The 22,691-nt window shown below is 48.3% G+C and overlaps 1 protein-coding gene across 3 annotated transcripts in view; it reads left to right on the top strand.

Moving 5' to 3' along the window:
- Positions 1–22,691, top strand: part of LOC115090298 (alpha-N-acetylgalactosaminide alpha-2,6-sialyltransferase 2-like) — a 182,701-nt gene that overhangs the window by 5,603 nt on the left and 154,407 nt on the right. Inside the window, exons 2-5 of one of the 3 annotated variants that reach the window (XM_029599212.1) lie at positions 2,787–3,030; positions 12,244–12,409; positions 13,388–13,565; positions 14,687–14,825. In XM_029599212.1, coding sequence (XP_029455072.1) covers positions 2,787–3,030; positions 12,244–12,409; positions 13,388–13,565; positions 14,687–14,825 — 727 coding nt within the window. Of the gene's footprint in view, positions 1–2,786; positions 3,031–3,655; positions 3,716–12,243; positions 12,410–13,387; positions 13,566–14,686; positions 14,826–22,691 lie in introns of those variants that run through there. The other 2 variants (XM_029599213.1, XM_029599214.1) reach the window with 2 other exon arrangements.

Genomic DNA, 22,691 nt, shown 5'->3' with positions numbered 1-22,691 from the left:
AGCGATATTAAGTCTGAGGCCCCAAAAATAAAAAAAAATTAAAAATCTTAAAAAAAAAATCTGCCCGCGGCTTGCGGGTTGGAAGACAGACGCTCAATTTTGCCAGTGTCCGTTTTCCAAACCCGTGGCTGTCAGTGGGTTCGACAACCGACGCTGGTAAAATTAAGCGTCGGCTGTCAAACCCGTTGACAGCCGCCGCTTCTGCCAATAAGGAAGGGCTAGGGATGCGCTAGTGTCCCTAGTGCCTCCTTTTTACCACAGGCCCTCATTTGCATACAGAATCGCTCGCCCAGGAGAGAGGCCTGGGCGTGCATCGGGAGAGCGGGCGCTTGCCACGGAGAGCCAGTTCTCCTGCGCATTTTACTGAATCGGCCTGTGGTAGCCGAAGGGTAGTTACATTCAGGTACTGTAGGTATTTGCAGATCTTGTTCTTGATCTGCCTGACTCATCCTCCTCTAACGCAGGTTAGGCATAGCGCCTTCTCTGGATTCATTACAGACCACCATCGCGGGGGGGGGGGTGCCTTCCAGTCCTCAGCCTGCCTGGATCTCATCCTTCTCTATCCTGCGTTAGACACAGAGCCTGTTCTGGCTTCCTTCACAGTTCCCTACACGGCATCAGTGTGGCTGAAACGCCGGGATCGAGCCTTTCAAATTTCATGTGAATTTCCCCCACATCTGCTGGTAAAAATCTGACAGATCTCCCCAGCAGATCCGGGGAGATTTATGCAAAATCTGCCCAAGCTGACCCATAACTATAAAGCCCCTGATTCAAGATATTGTTCACTCGGCTCTACTTCACCTTTCTGTAAGCGTTTTCTTTCTTTTTTTTTTTTTTTAATTCTTTATTTATCACTTTTCTAATACAATTGTATCACAAAAGTTATAAAGGAAACGTGTTACATTACATTAGATTGAAATAGTTTCATATCAAATTTAACAATTCCAGAAAATTAATTTCTAATGAAGTAACCAATTCTCATTTTAATAGAACCTGGAGGGGGACAACTTTCAAGGAGAATAATAGGAATAAGGTTAATTAATAGGACTTAACCTGAAGTAAGCATTTTCTTACAGAAAGGTGAAGTAGTTTGGCTACCCTGTTTTGAATTCTGACCTGAAGAGGAGAGCTTTACCTCTGAAATGCTAGTCAATAAATGTAACACAGTAAGGAGGGCAGGAAAGGACCAAAAGGTCCATCAAGTCTGCCCAGTAAGCTTCTTATGGCAGTAGTATCTGCCGTGCAGGTTACCCCCATGTTTCTCTTAGGATAGTACAGTGTAAAGATAGTCCAAAAGAAAGGCATCACTTTATATATTTTTTAAAGTTTTATTTGCTAATCTTTTATTTCTGTGCTTGCAGAAAGTTGGCAAAGATTTTATCAGGATTCAAACTGGTGAAAGCCAAACACAGAGAGAAAGTAAAGGCAGAGATTATGGAGGGGTCTGTGGCATTGCAGGACAAGGGAGAATGGACTAGATCTGGGGATCTTTACCTGCTAATGATTCTAGGACAAGAAACTATTCCCTGTTTGGTGACTGTTATTCTCAGGAGTGCTCTGTACTTTTGCCTTTAGAGTCTGAGAGGAGAACATGTCACCTGTCTCTGTAGGCTCTTCCATCAATCCTTTAATTTACCAAATTGTATTTTAGGAGAGAGCAATGACATGAGTGTTTAATTTAGTATCACTAGTTGGGGAGATAGTTTGTGATCAGGCAGACTTAGCCTTAATAATGCCTGTGAAAAAATATATTTAAGAGGCTTTCCAGTGACAAAACACAATAGAAAGTAGGACATTAAACTCACTCTTTTACAGACTCAGTGCACAGAGCATTTGGGTTGCAAAGTTCACGATGTTCTTTCCTTGGCAGAGGTCTTAAACGATGGCCATTATGCTGGATGACTAGTATCAGCTGAAGAGATTTTATTTATTTTTATTTATTTATTATTTTATTTACTGATTTGGGATCCTTTTTTCAAATTCACACTGCAGTAACTAAACTTATGAAAAAAAAATTATTTTAACCATTGACTGCAGTAGGAGCAGCCACAGAAAAGGAACCAAAAAGTTTAATCTTTTCGAAAGTGACATTTATCACTTCATTTAAAAAGAACCTTTGTCAAGTGATATTATACATTTCGATTCAGGAAATCAGTATTATGAAGAATGAGATGGTAGCTGGGGAAGATATGGGAGAGATTCAGAGATGGCAGATGTGTGATATTATTCTCATAATCTGACTCAGGGAGTTGCGTATAATCAGACTTTCTTGATGAAACCAGAAATTGTTCCTATTATTTTGCAGAGTACAATGTGTTAAGATAGGGTGCTCAGTTATGCAAGACCAAAAAAAATGTGTTTCCACGCTATGCTGGTATTGTGTCACCATGGCTCAGGAAGACGCAGCTATGTTTTTCACCTACCTGTCATGTGCTGGCATGGTGCCAGCCTGAGTCTGTCTCTCTGCATGTGTTCTTGAGTGGGTCTCTCTGCATGGCTGCCTGTGCTTGTGTCCTATAAGAGAGCACTGTCTGGAATAAGAAGACAAGCAGGGAAAATAGTGACCTCGGGCAGAGATTCTTAAGAAGGAAATGATTCACTTAGCCATTTTATCCCTCACACCACAGCCACAGGGCGAAAGGAAGAAGTGCCCAGGAAGGATTAGCACTGCTGGAGTGGCATTCTGGCACATCACCCAGGCTGTTTGCTGGAGCATTGGCATCACCACCAAAAGGCAGGGTTTTAACACAAAGGAGATAATTAATTGCTGAGTCTTGTTTTTTCAGCTATGAATTGAAGATTTCAGCCCAGGAATCTGGGGGGAATGGGACAGAGGTAACAGCAGAAACACATAATTTGGCAATGGCATCGGTAAAGATAATGAGGAAAGAACCAGAGCCCAGAGCCACCAAAACTGTGATGAAACCCCTACAGCCTGTGAGTGTAAGGCTTCCCAGAACCACCAAGACCACCACCCTACCGCCTGAGCTCGGGGACCAGTATGGCGAGGACACTTCTCACATGAAATCTGTGAGTGCTGGGGTTCAATTCTTCCTGTGGCTCAGAGTCACAGTGCTTCTTAGTCTTTGTACATGCTACAGTAAGTTGCAAGCAAAAATACTCCCTAAAATCTGCCTAATCAGAGTCCTTCAGTTTGTTCCTGCAACAGGTTAAAATTATTCAGCCATCAGCAAACCTATTTCCAAAGATTACATTTGCAACTTGTGCTGCTTCATAATTAGACTGGCTTCCCCCTCTTACTTTTAACATCTCAGTTCACTGAGGACACAGTATCTCTGTTGATAATGTTGTATTCAGACCTTGGGTACACTGGGCAGGTGCGAATGCAGGTTGTTGATAACAAACAGCACAGCAGCATTCCTGATTCACTCATCTCCATGATGAAAGAAGGGCTTCAAATAGCAGGGGTTTCATAAGATTTTAATCCAGAGACAAGGGAGTTGAAAATTGGAGAAGAAATAAGAGGTTGGCTTGTTTCTAGTTGCTTGTGTTTTGGGGAATTTTTAAACCTGTGATTTTATACACCCTGTTATAATTAGCTCGTTCTAAACAAGAACAGCTGAGAAAGGAAGAGTGAAGTGGAGGAGTGGCCTATGGGTTATGCAGCAGGCTGAGAACCAGGGAAGCCAGGGTTCAAATCCCACTGACTCTCCTTATGAGCTTGGACAAATCACTTCACCCTCCATTGCTTAAGGTACAAACCAGTGGCGTAGCCAGAATTGATTTTTTGGGTGGGCACAAGGTTAACATGGGTGGGCTGTAGGCATGCAGGTCTACTAGTTGTTTTTTTACTGATAAATAATGCCAAATTATGCAGCATAGCATTCACATCTACGCCTAAGTATGAGGTTTACTTAATGATACAAACATAATTCACGGTGATTTGTGGTACTTTAGCCTTCTTATTATTACGATTTTATACACGGCTCCTACCTGTCCATAAATTTTGAGAGAGCGGTTTTGTTGCTTATATTTAAACTGCTAACATCTCAAAATATAGATATATATTTTTACCTTTGTTGTCTGATCTTTGTATTTTTCTAATCAGTTGGTCCTGGTCTCTTTGTCCCATTTTTTCCCTTATAGCTCATTTCCTAATTCCTTTTCAGTGTCTTTCTTCTATTACTGTCTTCTTCCCTTCCCCACACACACACACACACATACACGCTTTCTCTCACAGACTCCCTCTCACACACTCAAGCTCTCACTCTCATATGCTCTCCCCCCCCCCCCCAAGCTCAAATTCAAGTTCTCACTTTCTCACCCCTCCCCAGGCTTATATTCTTATGCACACACAGACGCACATCCAGGCACCCATTCTCACCCACACACATAAACCCAGACTCCCATTCTCACCCACAAACCCATGCTCCCAGTCTCACCCACACATATTCAAGCTCCCATTCTCATCCATACATATACACATTTAAGGTACTATTCTCACCCACACATACACACATTCAAGCACCCATTCTTATCCACATATTCAAGCTTCCATTCTCACCCACCCACACAAACCCAGGCTCTCATTCTCACCCATATATACACACATTCAAGCTCCCATTCTCATCCACCCACAAACCCAGGCTCCCATTCTCAACCACACATACGAGCTCCCATTCACCCACATATTCAAGCTTCCATTCTCACCCACATACACACCCAGGCTCCAGTTTTCACCCACACACACACTCCCATTCTCATCTACACATACACATTCAAGCACGTGCACAGCTTCCGCTTTCTCCCCCAGAGCAGGAAGATCAGCTGCCTCTCCTGCTGCCACCGGACTCCTGCTATCTTCGGGCGTCGGGCTGTACTGCCCGCCGAACTTCCTGTCGAACTTCCTGTCGGGGGTGGGGGTGGGGGGAGCGGAAGCGCAGCGCACAACGTCCGCTTCCTCCCTCCCCCCCCCCAAGCAGGAAGATCGGCGGACCATACGGCCCAACGCCCGAAGATAGCAGGAGGCCGGTGGCAGCAGGAGAGGCAGCTGATCTTCCTGCTCTGGGGGAAAAAGCGGAAGCTGTGCGCAGCGCTTCCGCTCCCCCAAACAGGAAGTTCGGCGGGCCGTTTGGTCCGAAGATAGCAGGAGAACGGGTGGCAGCAGGAGAGGCAGCTGATCTTCCTGCATTGGGGGGAGGAAGCGGAAGCTGCCCGCGGCGCTTCCGCTCCCCCCCCCCGAACAGGAAGACCGGTTGGCCATACGGCCGCAGCAGCGCTGCCCCATGTGTGCCGTTATGGCGCGCGAGGCGTGGGTTCTCTTGTTCGCTGTCGCGGGGATGGGATCCCGCGACAGCCTTGCAGTTCCGGTGCCAGTTGGGTGGGCCTGGGTCTAAGTTGGGTGGGCACCTGCCCACCCAGGCCCACCCGTGGCTACGCCACTGGTACAAACTTATATTCCCTGTACGTGTCCAGACAGCGGGTTGTGTACCCTGTCCAGCAGATGGAACCAGAGAAAAAAGTAACTGAAAGGCATACCATATATGGGCATAGCTCACCCTGTGCTCCTCAGTATTTCTCTGGTTCCAGCAGATGCAGTCAGACGAACCTACGGTTCCTCTCAGAGATATTTCAGTGTTTTCTTCTCCTACATTGGGTCAAGCAAGTATTAAAATATTTTAAAAAAAAGGTTGGAACAGAGTTTTTAAATTTACAGGAGACAGTACTGTCTCCTAGCTCTTAAGGAGTCCTAGGGGGGGATTTCCCCTTGATTATTCAGTTTAGGATTCCAATTCTCGGTAGCCATAACAATTTCCCTGCACAGGGGTGATACTGGTGGTCCAGTCACTCCCCCTTATTGTTTTGGTCTCCCCTGAGATGTTCTTACCTCAGGTCCCCATGCAGAGACATTGCCATTCCTCTGTTGTGGTGAAAGTTCAACAAAGTTAAAAAGAAAAAACAAAGGGGATTAAAGGAGATAGTATTTCTGCTTGGTTTAATCTGAAGCAGAGGGAAAAAGTCTATTTATGCAGCTGATACGCCGACTGGCAGGGATTTAAGCGCCTCACAGCTGTTTTGCCGGCTCCTGCGCTTCACTATTTTTTTCAGCTCAGCTGATTTCTTGCCACCCGATGCCGAGGTCACCTCTCTGCCTCGCCTGTGGGGAGCCTGCTTCGCGGCTCTCCCGCGAAGGGCTCTGCTCTTTCTGCTTACCCGGAGGGGAAGGACCCTCCGGGACTGCTTCTAAGTCGATGACCCGGGGTCGGGTCGCTAAGCGTGCGTCTAGGCTGGCCCTCCCTCAGAAAATCACGGGAACGGCAGCCATTTTGTGTCCGGAACTCAAAGCAGTTTCATAGCCTCAGGGGGGAGGGGAGCCCGATTTATTACACTCTCCACCTGACTTAAGCTCCGTGGGCCCCCCTATTACAAATTTTGATTCTCAAGGGGCCCCTCCCCCACAGGTACCTGACAAGCCTTACCATGGTTTTTCCACAGAGTTCATGCTTCTTCTACACAGGTCTTTTTTGGCCAGCTTGGAGGCACAGGGGGATCCCATTCTGGGCCCTCCCATGGCTAAGAGTCCTCATTTGGTCGGTAGCCAGGGCTCTGGCCCACCAGACCTGCAGGGGGCTACTAGGGGCCGCACTGTACCTGGGGGCTCAGATACTCTTCACCCTCTGCAGCCTGCTCCTTTGCCAGATTCTGATTCATATCTGGATCTGCTGCTTGTGAATCCATCTGTAGAAGGAGATGACCCACGGGTCCTGCGGTTATTTAAACGCGAGGAGCTGGATCTGCTTATTCCCTTTGTTCTGGATGAACTAGGGATTGAAGTCCCACCGGAAGATACCACCAGTCCCTCCTCTTCTGCCAGTGCATCCACTTCCCACACCGTGGATCTGGTCCTAGCTGGCTTACAGGCTCCGCCTCATACCTTCCCGTTTCATCCTGTGCTTATGCAGCTCCTACTCCGGGAATGAGAATCCCCTAATTCTGGCCTCCGGGTGGGCAGGGCAATGGATAAGCTGTATCCCCTGCCAGATCCAGCCCTCGACATGCTTAAAGTCCCCAAGGTTGATGCTTCGGTGTCCGCGGTCACCAAACGCACTTCCATCCCAGTGGTGGGGGTCGATGGCTTTAAAAGATCTTTAAGACCACAAGTTGGAGCTATACCTCAAGCAAATCTTCGAGGTGCTGTCCTTAGGGGTCCACGCTGTGGCATCCCATCTGGATGTGGTGCGTTTTCTTAAGGGGGCTAAGCTTTTGAACCCGCCCGTCCGGCATACATGCCCTTCTTGGTGGGTTCAACAATTACTCAGCACCCAGAACCTCCTGGCTGCAGAGGCCGAACAAGCAGAGCGGCTCAAAGGGGCGATTGTGTATGGCGCTGATGCCCTTTATGATCTCCTTCAGGTGCAGGCAAGAGCAGCGGTCTCTGCTAGGTGACTTCTCTGGCTACGTAACTGGGCGGCGGATTCCTCTTCTAAGTCGCAGTTGGGCTCTCTTCCCTTTAAGAGTAAGTTGCTTTTTGGGGAGGACCTGGAACAGCTTATTAAATCCTTGGGAGACAACAAGGTTCATAAGCTGCCTGAGGACTGCCCTAAACAGTCCAATTCCTTTTTTCCTTTGCACTCTTGTTTCAGAGGTCAGCGCAGGTACAACAAGCCGTGTGGGTCTTTTCAGTGGAATACCCCCTCCAGATCTCAGGCATGGTCTCATTCCTTTCGGGGATGTAGGCCGTTCAGAGATGGAAAGCCCCAAGGATCTGGTGCCAAGTCCTCACAATGAGATGCAGAAGGCCCATTCCTCCGTTCCTGTCTTAGGTGGATGTCTGTCCCTTTTTCTCGGGGAATGGGCCAAAATTACTACGGATCAATGGGTCCTGGATGTGATCAGAAACGGTTACGCTTTAGAATTTGCTCGAGACCTTCTGGACCGCCACCTGATATTTCCTTGCGGCACTCGGAAAAGGCCTGCAGTGTGTCAAACCCTTGACAGAAGTAGTACTACTGACAGACTCTTGGAGCTAGGGGCCAAAATTCCTGTTTCTCCAAACGAACAAGGATCCTGCCAGTATTCCATTTACTTCATCGTGCCCAAGAAGGACGGCTCTTTCTGACCGATCCTAGACCTCAAGTGGGTCAATCGGGCTCTCAAGGTTCCCCATTTTTGAATGGAAACACTGCAGGCGGTCATAATGGCGGTTCGCTCTGGCGAGTTTCTGGCATCTCTCGACCTCATGGAGGCTTACCTGCACATCCCTATTCGCAAGGAGCACCAAAGGTACCTTCGCTTCGAAATTCTGGGCTGGCACCTGCAGTTTCAGGCTCTCCCGTTCGGATTGGCCACCGCTCCTCGCACATCCACCAAGGTGATGGTGGTAGTAGTGGCTTTTCTTCGGCAAGAAGGAGTCCTAGTCCATTCCTACCTGGATGACAGGCTTATCCGGGCAAAGTCGATGGAGCTCCATGTGACAGCAGTGAGCCGTGTCGTATCGCTGCTTACCTCCCTTGGATGGATAGTCAACCACTCCAAGAGCAACCTCAAACCTTCTCAAGTTCTGGAATTTTTGGGAGCTCGCTTCGACACCCACGAATCCAAGGTCTCCCTACCCAAAGCCAGGGCACTCAAGCTCATGAATCAGGTACAGCTTCTCGTATCTCTCTTGCAGCCCACGGCCTGGGATTACCTTCAAGCACTGGGCTCCATGGCCTCCACCATAGATTTGATTCCCTGGGCGTTTGTGCATATGCAACCCTTGTAGAAAGCTTTGCTTGTCCGTTGGAAGCTGGTTTTGGAGGATTTTCGGGCAATTCTACCACTTCCCGAATCTACTGTCGTCAGCATACGGTGGTGGCTCTCTCTCAACCACCTCTCGAAGGGAATGCCCCTGGAGACTCCCCAGTGGATGATTGTGACGACGGATGCCAGCCTCTTCGGCTGGGGGGTGGTGCTTCAGTTTCTATTGACTCGGGGCCGGTGGTCCACAGTCCAGTCCAATTGGCACATCAACCATCTGGAGGCCCAGGTGGTCTGTCTGGCTCTCAAGTTCTTCCTTCCCTTGCTTTGCCACAAGGTGGTGAGAGTCCTCTCAGAGAATGCAACGATGGTGGCTTATATCAATCGCCAGGGGGGCACCAGGAGTCGCCTGGTGGCCCTGGAGGCCAAAAAGCAACAAGGTAGGCAATCTAGAAAAGCCGTGAGCAAACGTAAGAAAGTAGATGCCAAAGAATGTCTTTTTCAATATCTTTATTGGATGGAGATGTATGAAAACAATAAAATCACCCGACTCAGGACGAGTTTCGCCACATCCGAGTGGCTGCCTCAGGGGCTTGCAAATAACTGTCAAATTCGTGGCAAATTGGAAATTATTCGCAGGAAATTGGAAATTTATCCTATCGGTTCTTGAACATGAACCGCGGCACTGACATATCTTAATGAAGAACAAGTAGTTCATACACTTTTGTTGGCTCCATATACTGAATGGTGCCTCATACGTTTATGCCGCCGGTTAGTGTGTACCGTCTCCACTCAACCGGCAGCACTTTTTCTCAACTTGAGTGGAGACGGTACACACTAACCGGCGGCATAAACGTATGAGGCACCATTCAGTATATGGAGCCAACAAAAGTGTATGAACTACTTGTTCTTCATTAAGATATGTCAGTGCCGCGGTTCATGTTCAAGAACCGATAGGATAAATTTCCAATTTCCTGCGAATAATTTCCAATTTGCCACGAATTTGACAGTTATTTGCAAGCCCCTGAGGCAGCCACTCGGATGTGGCGAAACTCGGCCTGAGTCGGGTGATTTTATTGTTTTCATACGTCTCCATCCAATAAAGATATTGAAAAAGACATTCTTCGGCATCTACTTTCTTACGTTGGCCCTGGAGGCCAGCAAGCTGTTCGATTGGGCGGAGTGTCACTTGGAACACCTGGCGGCCTCACACATTGCGGGGAAGGAGAATGTTCAGTCCGACTTCCTCAGTCGTCAGTATCTCGACCCTGGAGAGTGGGAATTGTCAGAAGAGGCGATGGACCTAGTCGTACACAAGTGGGGGGTTCTCCACCTGGACTTGATGGTCACCTTGAGAAACACAAAAGCTCTCAGGTTCTTCAGGCGCAGAAGGGCGTGGATGCTCTGGTCCTGCCCTGGCCCAGCGATGTCCTCCTCTATGTATTTCCCCCATGGCCTCTGGTGGGAAAGGTACTCCGAAGGATAGAGGTTCACAACGGGCCAGTAATTCTCATCACGCCAGAGTGGCCTCGCAGATCGTGGTTCATGGACCTCATGAATCTTGTGTCGGTGGCCCTCTTCGACTCGTTCACCTCCACAATCTCCTCTGACAAGGTCCCATATTTTTTGAGCAGGCGGATCGCTTTTGTCTAGCAGCCTGGCTTTTGAATGGAGGCATCTAAGAAAGAGAGGCTATAAGGAGGAAGTCATCTCCACGCTGTTGCGGACTCATAAAACCTCTACGTCGCTGGCATATGTTCGGGTTTGGAGAGTGTTTGATAACATGTATGCGGAACTTGGGGTTTCGATGCGCAGGGCCTCGGTCTCTCTAGTTCTCTCCTTTCTCCAGAATGGTCTCTCCAAGGGCTTGTCTTTCAACTCCTCATGTGTTCAAGTCTCGGCTCTTGGCTCTCTTTTGGGGAAATTAGACGGTTATGCGGTGACATCCCATCTGGATGTGGTGCATTTTCTTAAGGGGACTAAGCATTTGAATCCGCCCATCCGGCATACATACCCGTCTTGGAGTCTTAACCTGGTCCTTTGGGTTCTCTGCGAGGCGCCTTTTGAACCTCTACGTCGGTCCACGCTCAAAGACCTCACGCGTAAGACAGTGTTCCTGGTGGCTATTTGTTCGGTTCGGAGGGTATCTGAACTGCAAGCTTTATCCTGTAGAGAACCCTTCTTGAGGTTCTCGGATTCGGGGGTCTCTTTAAAGATGGTTCCCTCTTTCCTGCCAAAGGTAGTCTCCTCCTTTCATGTCAATCAGTCAGTGGAGCTCCCTGCCTTTGCTCAGGAGGATATTGCTAGCTCGACTAGTGGTGATTTACATAGTTTGGATGTTAAGCGAGTTCTCTTGCACTACTTACAGGTCACTAATGATTTCAGAGTTTCCGATCATCTCTTTGTTTTATGGAGCGGCCTTCATAAGGGGCAGAAGGCCTCTAAAGCTACTATAGCTTGCTGGCTAAAGGAAGCTATTGCGTCCGCATATCTCTGCCGGGGCTGGCCGGTTCCAGAGGGTCTAAAGGCCCATTCGTTGCGCTCGCAAGCTACTTCTTGGGCGGCGAGTCAGCTGGTTTCCCTGCAAAAAATTTGCAGAGCAGCCACTTGGAAATCCTTACATACGTTTGCTCGGCATTATCGTCTCGACGTTCAGGCACCTATTTTTGGTTCCTTCAGCAGTCAGGTTCTCCGAGCGGGACTTTGTCGGTCCCACCGTAACTAGGGAAGCTTTGGTACATCCCGTTGTTTGGACTGATCCGGGTACATACAGGGAAAGGAAAATTGGTTCTTACCTGCTAATTTTCATTCCTGTAGTACCACGGATCAGTCCAGACTCCCTCCCGGTCTACTTTTTCAGTCCGCGCGTAGTCTTTTTCCTTTTGCAGTGCTGGTAAATGCCTTTTTTTATCCTACAGAAGTATTAAATAAAGGATTTATAAGGCACCGGATGTTACTTTCACAATTGTTAAGAGCTATGTATAACACTGTTCCAAATTGGCGTTATGTTATTACTGTTGAATTGTTACTTGATTGACCTTATTCGATTTCTTTTTCTGCTTTGTAAATGTTTATACTGAGGAGCGCAGGGTGAGCTATGCCCATATATGGTATACCTTTCAGTTATTTTTTTCACTGGTTCCATCTGCTGGACAGGGGACACAACCCGCTGTCTGGACTGATCCGTGGTACTACAGGAACGAAAATTAGCAGGTAAGAACCAATTTTCCTATAATATGTATAATTTGTAAGCTCTCAGGGGACAAGGAAATACCCATGGTACCTGAATGCAATCTGCTTTGAAATGGCTGACTAGCCAGGAAAGGCAGAATATAAATCAGAAATTAAATTAAATGAGCAGCACTTCCTGGGAGATGCATCCTGTAGGCTAGAAGGTTGTGAGTCCTAATCCCAGCTGGGACACACCTCCCAAAGCTCAGCAGGTGTCAGTGTAACAGGGCGGGGATAGGCTGTGCAGATACTCTGCAGCCGCATCTCACCCCTCAGTGATGGCACATAATCATTCTATGTCCTCTGTACCAGATATGTCCCAACAGCATAAGGACAAGAATTGCAGGGACAGAGCTGCAGGCACTCATCCTGCCCACAATCCCAGTCCTGCAGTGGAAGAAACACGCCACCAGGGAGGAACACGAGAGGCTCCGCAGATACAGAGGGGCCCAAGGCTGGATGGAAGTTGAATGGGACAGTGAGTAACTAGTCTGATTCACTAAGAAGATAATTTAAATTGCTGCTGCTTGTGCTGTGTGTGTCTGTCTGTACAGCTTGCACTGTTACTACTTGTGCTATACTTGTTCTGTGGTGGGGCAATGTGGTTTCCTATGGCAGTGCGTATCTCCATATCTCCCAGCAGTGCCTGGCTCTGTGTCTCCTGGCAGTGTCAGCAGTGCTTAGCCTTATGTTTCCTGGTATTAAGAACATAAGAATTTGCCATACTGGGTCAGACCAAGGGTCCATCAAGCCCAGTATCCTCTTTCTAACAATGGCCAATCCAGACCACAAGTCCTTGGCAATATCTCAAACAATAAATAGATCTTATGCTGCTAATGTTTAGTGACAAGTCAAGTAGTAGCTATTTCTTATGTCTACTTGGTTAATAAGTTTATTGACTTCTCCTTCAGGAACTTGTCCAAATGTTTTTTTTAAAGCCAACTATTTTAACTGCCTTAACCACATTCTCCGGTGATAAATTCCAGAGCTTAACTGTGCGTTGTGTGAAAAAGGATGTATTTGTTTTGAATGTGCTACTTACTAACTTTATGGCGTGTCCCCTAGTCTTTGTATTTTTGAAAGAGTAAACCGATTTATATTTACCTATTCTATTCCACTCATTTTATAGACCTCTATGTTATCCCCCCTCAGCTGTCTCTTCTCTTCTCAGCTGTCTCTTCTCTTTCGCCTTTCCTTGTAGGGGAGCCGTTCTATTCCATTTATCATTTTGGTCGCCCTTCTATGTACCTTTTCTAATGCAACTATATCTTTTTTGAGATGTGGTGACCAGAAGTGCACATAGTATTGCTGGCAGTGTGTGGCTCCATGGTTTCTGTTGGCACAGGCAGTGTCTTGCTCTGTGTCTCCCAGCAGTGCTGGAAGTGCCTTGCTCCAAGTCTCCCGATAGTGTCTCTAGCAGCCTCATCCTTGTGATATATCTTGCTTTGGTTTTCAGTCTTGAATGAAACTCTGAACCTCCTGAACTCCTCAGCCAATGGCTACATGTTTGATGACTGGCAGCAGAGGCACCCAGCGAACCGCTCCTGTATCTGCTGTGCTGTGGTGGGGAATGGGGGAATTCTCAATGGCTCCAAGATAGGGGCTGAAATAGACCAACATGACTATGTCTTCCGGTAAGTGAAGAAACATGCACACATTGTAATGTGTAATGAATAGATCTGGCTGTAGTAGTATATTATAACCTCTAACCTTTTTTTCCCCACAGTTTTGGTTTTGTTTCTTTCAGTTACGTTTTTCCTTCCTATTCATTGTCTCTTTCAAGTATCATAGTTTCTTAAGGCTCATACTCTTTTGTTTACTCTTGACCCCAGCTCCCATTACCTTGTTCAATTTAAGGCTGATTTATATCAGGAAGTTCATACTATTTTACTTGTTTATTTGATCCCAGTTCCTGTAACCCTGTTCGATGTAAGGCTCTCGTTTTATGCTTCCCTGTTTCGCTGTAAACCGATATGATATCTACTGTTTGCACATGAATGTCGGTATATAAAAGTTCAAAATAGTAAATAAATATTATACCACAAGAACTAAGATTGGAAGCAAACTTCAAATTATTTAAAAAGGGCAATAAAACATGGCTATTCAAACAAGCCTTCCAAGAACTGTTAACCTAATGATTTTAACCTATGACTACACACCAATGTAATGTATATTGTTAATTTTTATTATTTATTTATTTAAAATCTTTTCTATACCATTACCTCTGCTCTTACTATCCTGCCTCTCTATCTAAATTTTTTGATTATTTAGTTTACTATTTTATTTTATTTATATTATGAAACTATGTACTCACTTCCTTTTCTCTTTTGGAAATGCAAATATTTTTAAATGAATATTTGATAAATAATGTAAACCGATTCGATATGTTCTCATGAAACATCGGTATATTAAAAAGTATTAAATAAATAAATAAAATAATTATCAGTACACACAGTGCATAAGATCATTCACTGTGTGTGTCCCAGCCCTTATGAGTTCAGCATCTAGGTTTGAGCACAGAGAGGATAAGGGACTTGTTCAAGGTGGCACAAGCATCGGTATATTAAAAGAATTTAAATAAATAAAATAAATAAAATAGATGGAGCAAGGGGTAGGTGACATCCTGGTTCATTAATTTGTACTTACCCCCTCCCCCCCCCCCCACACACACACACACTCTCACTCTCTCTCTCTCTCTCTCTCTCTCCTTATTGTAAATCTGGAAGTCCTGAATGTTCCTGTTTCTCTCTCACAGGGTCAATGGGGCAATTGTGAAAGGCTTTGAGGATGATGTTGGGAACCGGACTTCCTTCTATACCTTTTCCACTAACACTTTGAGGAATTCTTTAGCTGCTTATGGCCAGAACGGATTTAAGAAGCCTCCCCACTCCCAGGTAAAGTGTCCTCTCCCTGCTCATTGTGTCAGGAGGAGGATTTGTGGCTCTGCATGCCATGAAGCACAGGGATGGCTGGATAGCCTTGTCTCTCTGTGCTAGTTTAATCCAGGGAGTGGTAGAGGATGCATTGTTCCCTGTACGTTCCCGGATCAGTCCAGACTCCTGGGTTTGACCCCCCTCTAGCAGATGGAGACAGATCAGTTACCATAACAACGCTCCGCCTATAAATAGAATGGTGCCACCTACTAGAGATGTGAATCGTGTGCCCGATCGTTTTAACGATCAGGTTCGGATGGTGGGAGAAAAAAATCGGATCGTTAGAGATGTGAATTGGAATCGGTTCCGATTCCAATTCACATTGGGGCGGATTTTAAAAGCCCTGCTCGCGTAAATCCGCCCGGATTTACGCGAGCAGGGCCTTGCGCGCCGGTGCGCCTATGTTCCATAGGCCTACCGGCGCGCACAGAGCCCCGGGACTTGCGTAAGTCCCGGGGTTTTTCGAGGGGGGCGTGTCAGGGGCATGTCGGGGCGGGGCCGATCGGCGCGGCGTTTTGGGGGCGGGACGCGGCATTTTGGGGGAGGGCCCGGGGGCGTGGTTTCGGCCCGGGGCGGTTTGGGGGCGGGGCCGCGCCCTCCGGAACCGCCCCCAGGTCGCGTCTCGGCGCACCAGCGGCCCGCTGGCGCGCGGGGATTTACTTCTCCCTCCGGGAGGCGTAAATCCCCCGACAAAGGTAGGGGGGGGGGTTTAGATAGGGCCGGGGGGGTGGGTTAGATAGAGGAAGGGAGGGGAAGGTGAGGGGAGGGCGAAAGCGAGTTCCCCTCCGAGGCTGCTCCGATTTCGGAGCAGCCTCGGAGGGAATGGCGGCAGGCTGCGCGGCTTGGCGCGCGCCAGCTACACGAAATCGGCAGCCTTGCGCGTGCCGATCCAGGATTTTAGCAGATACGCGCGGCTACGCGCGTATCTACTAAAATCCAGCGTACTTTTGTTGGCGCCATTTTGAAACCTCCAGCACCGGCACTGGCACCGAGGGTATGATTGAAGGGATGGCTCCCGGACCCCCCGCTAGACCACCAGGTACATGTAAAAGGTTTTTGGGGGGGGTCGGGAGGGTGGGAGAAGCATAGGGGTAATTTGTAAAGGGTCGGGGTGGGGTTTTTTTTTATCGGACCATCGGCGCCATTTTTATCAGTGGTAGCCAAAATGGTGCTGATGCCCCGAGAGCAGGAGATCGCGCCGGGACCCCCCCCCCCCAATGGACCACCAGGTAACTTAACATTTTGGGGGGGTTCTTGAGGGTGGGGGAAGGTAAGGAATTGGTTTTAAAGGATCGGGGTGGGTTTAGGGGTTGTTTTGGTGTGCCGGTTTTCCCGCCCTCCCCCAAATAATTCCCGTGCCCTATTTAACGATACAATACAAATGCCCCTGATGATAAATCGGGGGCATTTGTATTGTATCGTGCACTCTAACGATTTAGAATGATTTTTAAATTATCTGACGATAATTTTAATCGTTCAAAAACGATTCACATCCCTACCACCTACAGTCCGGCAGTATTCCTGTGTCTCCAGCAGATGGTGGGGTGCCAAACCTACAGTCTAGTCTGTGTGGTAGTTTGTTTTGGGAGTTAGTCAGAGTTAGGTGGTTTTTGGTTCCTTTTCTTATTTCTTAGTCAATTTGGCTTAAAAAAAATAAAGCCTTAGTCGTAGCAGTGTTGTCTTCAGCCTCCCAGGGAGTTGTGAGGTCCTGAGAGGGCCAACCCCCACTGGTCGTAAGGCAGCTGCATAAGAGGGTCGAGGACTCTAATTTCTTTCTTGGGCAGCTTTGGGTGCGACACCAGGGATCCCGGTTCACTCCACCCTACAGGAATCAGCATCTTGGATCACTGCCGGGCAAGTTTCTAAATAAAAAAAAAAAGTTTAACTTTCATTCTGCCTGCAGTATTGCGGCAGCTCTCTCCTTCCTGGAGCAGGGGTGAGTTATTTTTCAAATTTTTTCTTGTCAGTGTAAATTTCTGTTTTCTCTTGATGCCGCGATCTTCTTCATGCCGCGCGTGCGGCTTGGCCCGCGTGCGCCTTTCACGGAAGGGCCCCTGCTCCGCGTGTTTGTCAGGGGGGGGGGGAGGGGTCCTCCAGGGCCGTTAATTCTGTCAAAATAGTGAAAACTAAATCTACCCGAGTGACTGCGGGCTCAGATACTGCAGGTCAAGCTGGTGCTGACTAGTTCCCGCTCAGCGCGGGAGCGGATGCCATTTTGCAGTCTTTCAGAGCTGCCACTTGTACTGCGATGGGAGAGGGGTTTTTACTGCCTCCTCTTTCTCCTCAGCAGAGGTTCCCAGGTGAAAGGGACCTTTTGTATCATGATTTGCCAACAACGGAGGATAGCCTCGAGGGGGTTTCTGACTCCTCCTCTTCCTCTTTCTCGTCGAACTTTGTTTTACTGCTCCATAAAGCTTATAAAGCAAAAAAAATCAGGGAAGCAGCAGTCTGGCTTAAAATGCATCTTTCTGGGGTCCAAGCCTATTTCCAAGAAATGCTCTAGGTCTCAGGGGCTGCTGACCCATCGAGACCTAAGCACCCTCTCCGAACAGGGGTCCCTCAGACTGACTCAGATACCTCTGATCAAGATACTGACCCTGGGGACCCAGACCCTCAGTTCAAGCCCCCGCAGGGGGTGGATGCTGATGCTGATGTGCATCCGCAGGGTTCAGCGAGGGGCTTGCATGTGACAGAAGCTGGTCCATCTTTTTAGAAGGGAGGAGCTGGGTCCTCTTATCCCTTCTATTTTGGCTGAGCTGGGCATTGAGGGGCCACCTGAGGAATCCAAACTGGGAGCGATGGATCCAGTTTTGCTGGGCCTGAGAGGCCCTGCTACTTCCTTCCCTTTTCATTTTTCAGTTACGCACTTGCTCTTCCAGGAGTGGGATACCCCGGATCTCGGTTTGAAAGTGAGTAAAGCCATGGATAAGCTATATCCTCTGCCGGAGGATGCTTTAGAGCTGCTACGAGTGCCCAGAGTGGATGCGGCAGTGTCCGCGGTTACCAAGAAGACCATGATCCCGGTCACAGGGGCTACAGCACTCAAGGACCTGCAAGACAGGAAGTTCGAGGTGCAGGTTAAAAAGATTTTTGAGGTGTCGAGTGCGGGTGATCATGTGCAGCAATTTTGTCTTGCGAGCGGGTCTGCGCTGGGTTCAACAGCTACAGGCTAATGCGGGTTTCTCCGATGAGGAGGCCGCCCAAGCAGGGCGGCTAGAAGCTTCAATGGCCTACAGTGTTGATGCGCTTCACGATCTGTTGCGGATGTCGGCGAGGTCCGTGGTATCCGCGGTCTCTGCTCGGAGACTACTGTGGTTAAGAAACTGGTCAGCGGACAATTCCTCCAAGGTGCAGCTGGGTTCTTTGCCCTTCAAGGGTAAATTGCTTTTCAGAAAGGACTTGGAAGATCTGATTCAATCTCTGGGAGAGAATAAAGTCTATAGGCTGCCGGAGGACAGACCTAAGTCACGAGGTGCTTTCTCGTCTTGGGGCAGATTCAGAGGGAATCGCCGTTTCCGGCCAGCTAGAGCGCTCAGTTCTTCTTTTCATCAGGCAGCAACTAGATAGCAGTCCTGGTCCCAGTCCTTTCGTGACAGAAAATTCGGCAGAGCCAGGAATTCCCAGTCTACATTGGGGACTAAGTCTTCACAATGAAGGGGCACCGGTCCATTCCTCGGTGCCTGCGGTAGGGGACAGACTATCCCTATTTTTCAAGGAATGGGCCAAGGTAACAAGGGACCAGTGGGTGCTGGCCATGATAACACAAGGCTACGCCTTAGATTTTGCACTGCGTCCTCGGGATAGGTTTCTCATCTCTCCCTGTGGTTACGCAACCAAGCGAAGAGCAGTCCAGGAAACTTTGCAGCACCTGCGGCAGTTAGAAGCCATTGTCCCAGTACCTCCAGAGGCAAGAAGGAAGGGCCGTTATTCCATTTACTTCATGGTGCCAAAGAAAGAGGGATCCTTTTGGCCCATTCTGGATCTCAAACGAGTGAACAGATGCCTCAGGGTGCCACATTTTCGCATGGAAATGCTCCGGTCAGTCATTGCCTTGGTGTGAAAGGGAGAGTTTCTGGTGTCCCTGGATCTCACGGAAGCATACTTTCATATAGGTATTCGGTCGGATCACCAGAAGTTCCTTCATTTTGCGATACTGGGTCAGCATTTTCAGTTTCGAGTGCTGTCCTTTGAGCTGGCCACCGTGCCCAGGACCCTCTTACATTTTTGAAAGAACTATGACATACTTTCTCCTACAATTATCTATATGTATTATATTTTAAGTAACTGTTATCCTTGATTGGTTTTCCTGTCTTTTCCTTGCTAAGTCTTACTGTTCCTTTATATCCCTTTTTAGCCCCCCCCCCCCGTTCAATGTAATTTCCTACTGCTGTTATAATGTAAACCGATATGATGTTGCTACGAATATTGGTATAGAAAAGTTTATATGTAAATAATAAATAAAGGTAATGGTAGTCGTGGCAGCTCATCTCTGGAAGGAAGGGCTGCTGGTACATCCCTACCTGGATGGCTGGCTGATTTGAGCGAAGTCGGAACCATTGGCCCGGTTGGTGGTTCACAAGGTACTCCAGCTACTTCAGTTGCTGGGCTGGGTGGTCAATTTATCCAAGAGCAGGATCGTGCCCTCTCAATCCTTGGAGTATTTGGGGGCTCTGTTTGACACACAGCAGGGCAGTGTATTTCTTTCCACAGAACGCATTTCCAAATTGCAGGCTCAAGTAAGAGCCTTGTTACTCAAGCATCCTCCCAGGGTCCAGAATTACTTGCAAGCTCTCGGCTCGATGACCTCAACCTTGGAACTGGTTCCCTGGGCCTTTGCTCATATGCAGCCTTTACAGTCCACGTTGCTTTCCTGCTGGAATCCAGTCTCCGAACTGTTTTTTCTTCCTCTCTCACTGACGGATGCAGAGCGGTCCAGTCTCGATTGGTGGCTGGTAACGGACAATCTGACTCATGGAGTTCCCCTGGAGGTGCCCGACTGGACAGTGGTTACCACGGATACCAGTCTCTCCGGTTGGGGGGGCGGTATGCCGGAGGAAATCTGTACAGGGATTTTGGTCTCCAGAGGAGTCACAGTGGTCGATCAATCAATCATCTGGAGATCAGAGTAGTGTGATTAGCGTTACAAGCATTTCGTCCTCTCCATCAGGGGAGGTCCGCCAGAGTTCTCTCGGACAATGCAACCACAGTAGATGTAGATGTGACTCGGTTATTTTCACTTTCGAATAATAGAAGGACTAGGGGGCATTCCATGAAGTTAGCAAGTAGCACATTTAAGACTAATCGGAGAAAATTCTTTTTCACTCAACGCACAATAAAGCTCTGGAATTTGTTGCCAGAGGATGTGGTTAGTGCAGTTAGTGTAGCTGGGTTCAAAAAAGGTTTGGATAAGTTCTTGGAGGAGAAGTCCATTAATGGCTATTAATCAATTTTACTTAGGGAATAGCCACTGCTATTAATTGCATCAGTAGCATGGGATCTTCTTAGTGTTTGGGTAATTTCCAGGTTCTTGTGGCCTGGTTTTGGCCTCTGTTGGAAACAGGATGCTGGGCTTGATGGACCCTTGGTCTGACCCAGCATGGCAATTTCTTATGTTCTTATGTTCACAGTAGGGTACATCAATCATCAAGGAGGGACCAGAAGTCAGTCAGTGGCAGTCGAGGCTTGTCAATTAATCAGCTGGGCGGAACAGCACTTAGTCAGCATAGCAGCGTCTCACATTGCTGGCATGGACAACATGCAGGCAGACTTTCTCAGCCGAAATTGCCTAGATCCCGGGGAATGGGAGTTAGTGGGCGCAGTTTTTCAACTAATATGCGACATGAGGGGTACACCCAGCATGGATCTCATGGCGACATTTCGGAATGCCAAGACTCCGCTTTTCTGCGCTTGTCGCAGAGAGATGGGAGCAGAGGACGTGGATGCCCTAGTCCTTGTTATAAATCTGCTGCTCGGAGTTAGCAAACTGTTATCGAGCTCTTCCTGTAGAGGGAGGAGTTGGCAATCTGATATGGATCTCCTCCTGAAGAGGGAGGAGTTAACAATCTGTTGTCAATCCCTGCTGCTAGGAGCAGCAATTTATAGGAACGGCTCCCCAGGGGCGGAGTTAGAATCTGTAATACCTTATCCCACCACAGGGAGGCATTGGTAATCTGTTATGAGTCCGCCAAGGAGTTAGCAGTTGGTTATGGATCACCCTGCCAAGGGGAAGAGCTAACAATTGTAATATTCTACTGGCGGAGTTAGTGTTCTGTAGTGGGTTGGCTTCCCACAGAGTGGCAATCGTATAATACCGCTCTAGTAGTGTAAGGAATGAACACTGAGGTAAATTGGTGAATCCCTGGGCAGATAGCAGATGACAGCACCCTCAAGAGGATGTCCTGAGAGGGACCACCGGCTAGGCTGGAGTATGGAGACAAACACAGATAGTTCTTTATTAGACTGGAAATAGAACCACCAGAGGTGGCAGTAGTGAGCTGATGTGCCCGGCAGGGCTGAAGTCCTTCTGATACTGGAATTGCGATCTCTGGTTGCTGAGCTTTAGAGAGACACTATAGATAGTGAGTAGTAGGGATGTGAATCGTGTCCTCGATCGTCTTAACGATCGATTTCGGCTGGGAGGGGGAGGGAATCATATTGTTGCCGTTTGGGGGGGTAAAATATCGTGAAAAATCGTGAAAAATCGAAAAATCGAAAAATCGCAAAACCGGCACATTAAAACCCCCTAAAACCCACCCCCGACCCTTTAAATTAAATCCCCACCCTCCCGAACCCCCCCCAAATGACTTAAATAACCTGCGGGTCCAGCGGCGGTCCGGAACGGCAGCGGTCCGGAACGGGCTCCTGCTCCTCAATCTTGTTGTCTTCAGCCGGCGCCATTTTCCAAAATGGCGGCGAAAAATGGCGGCGGCCATAGACGAACACGATTGGACGGCAGGAGGTCCTTCCGGACCCCCGCTGGACTTTTGGCAAGTCTCGTGGGGGTCAGGAGGCCCCCCACAAGCTGGCCAAAGTTCCTGGAGGTCCAGCGGGGGTCAGGGAGCGATTTCCCGCCGCGAATCGTTTTCGTACGGAAAAGGGCGCCGGCAGGAGATCGACTGCAGGAGGTCGTTCAGCGAGGGTTCCGGCGCCTCGCTGAACAACCTCCTGCAGTCGATCTCCTGCCGGCGCCATTTTCCGTACGAAAACGATTCGCGGCGGGAAATCGCTCCCTGACCCCCGCTGGACCTCCAGGAACTTTTGGCCAGCTTGTGGGGGGCCTCCTGACCCCCACGAGACTTGCCAAAAGTCCAGCGGGGGTCCGGAAGGACCTCCTGCCGTCCAATCGTGTTCGTCTATGGCCGCCGCCATTTTTCGCCGCCATTTTGGAAAATGGCGCCGGCTGAAGACAACAAGATTGAGGAGCAGGAGCCCGTTCCGGACTGCTGCCGTTCCGGACCGCCGCTGGACCCGCAGGTTATTTAACTCATTTGGGGGGGGTTTGGGAGGGTGGGGGATTTAATTTAAAGGGTCGGGGTGGGTTTTAGGGGGTTTTAGTGTGCCGGCTCACGATTCTAACGATTTATAACGATAAATCGTTAGAATCTCTATTGTATTGTGTTCCATAACGGTTTAAGACGATATTAAAATTATCGGACGATAATTTTAATCGTCCTAAAACGATTCACATCCCTAGTGAGTAGCCAGGGTATGCTGGATACATAACCAGTAGTTGATGATACACTCACAATTGTAGATATCTGTAATGGCTTCTATGCAACAGAGAGTCTTCAGTATATTCAGGAACAGGAGCAGTAGGCGAGTGCTGGT

Source organism: Rhinatrema bivittatum, chromosome 4 (genome assembly GCF_901001135.1).
Source record: "Rhinatrema bivittatum chromosome 4, aRhiBiv1.1, whole genome shotgun sequence".
NCBI lineage: Eukaryota > Metazoa > Chordata > Amphibia > Gymnophiona > Rhinatrematidae > Rhinatrema > Rhinatrema bivittatum.
Note: the sequence above shows the minus strand (reverse complement) of the source record. Positions and strands in the feature narration are given on the sequence as shown.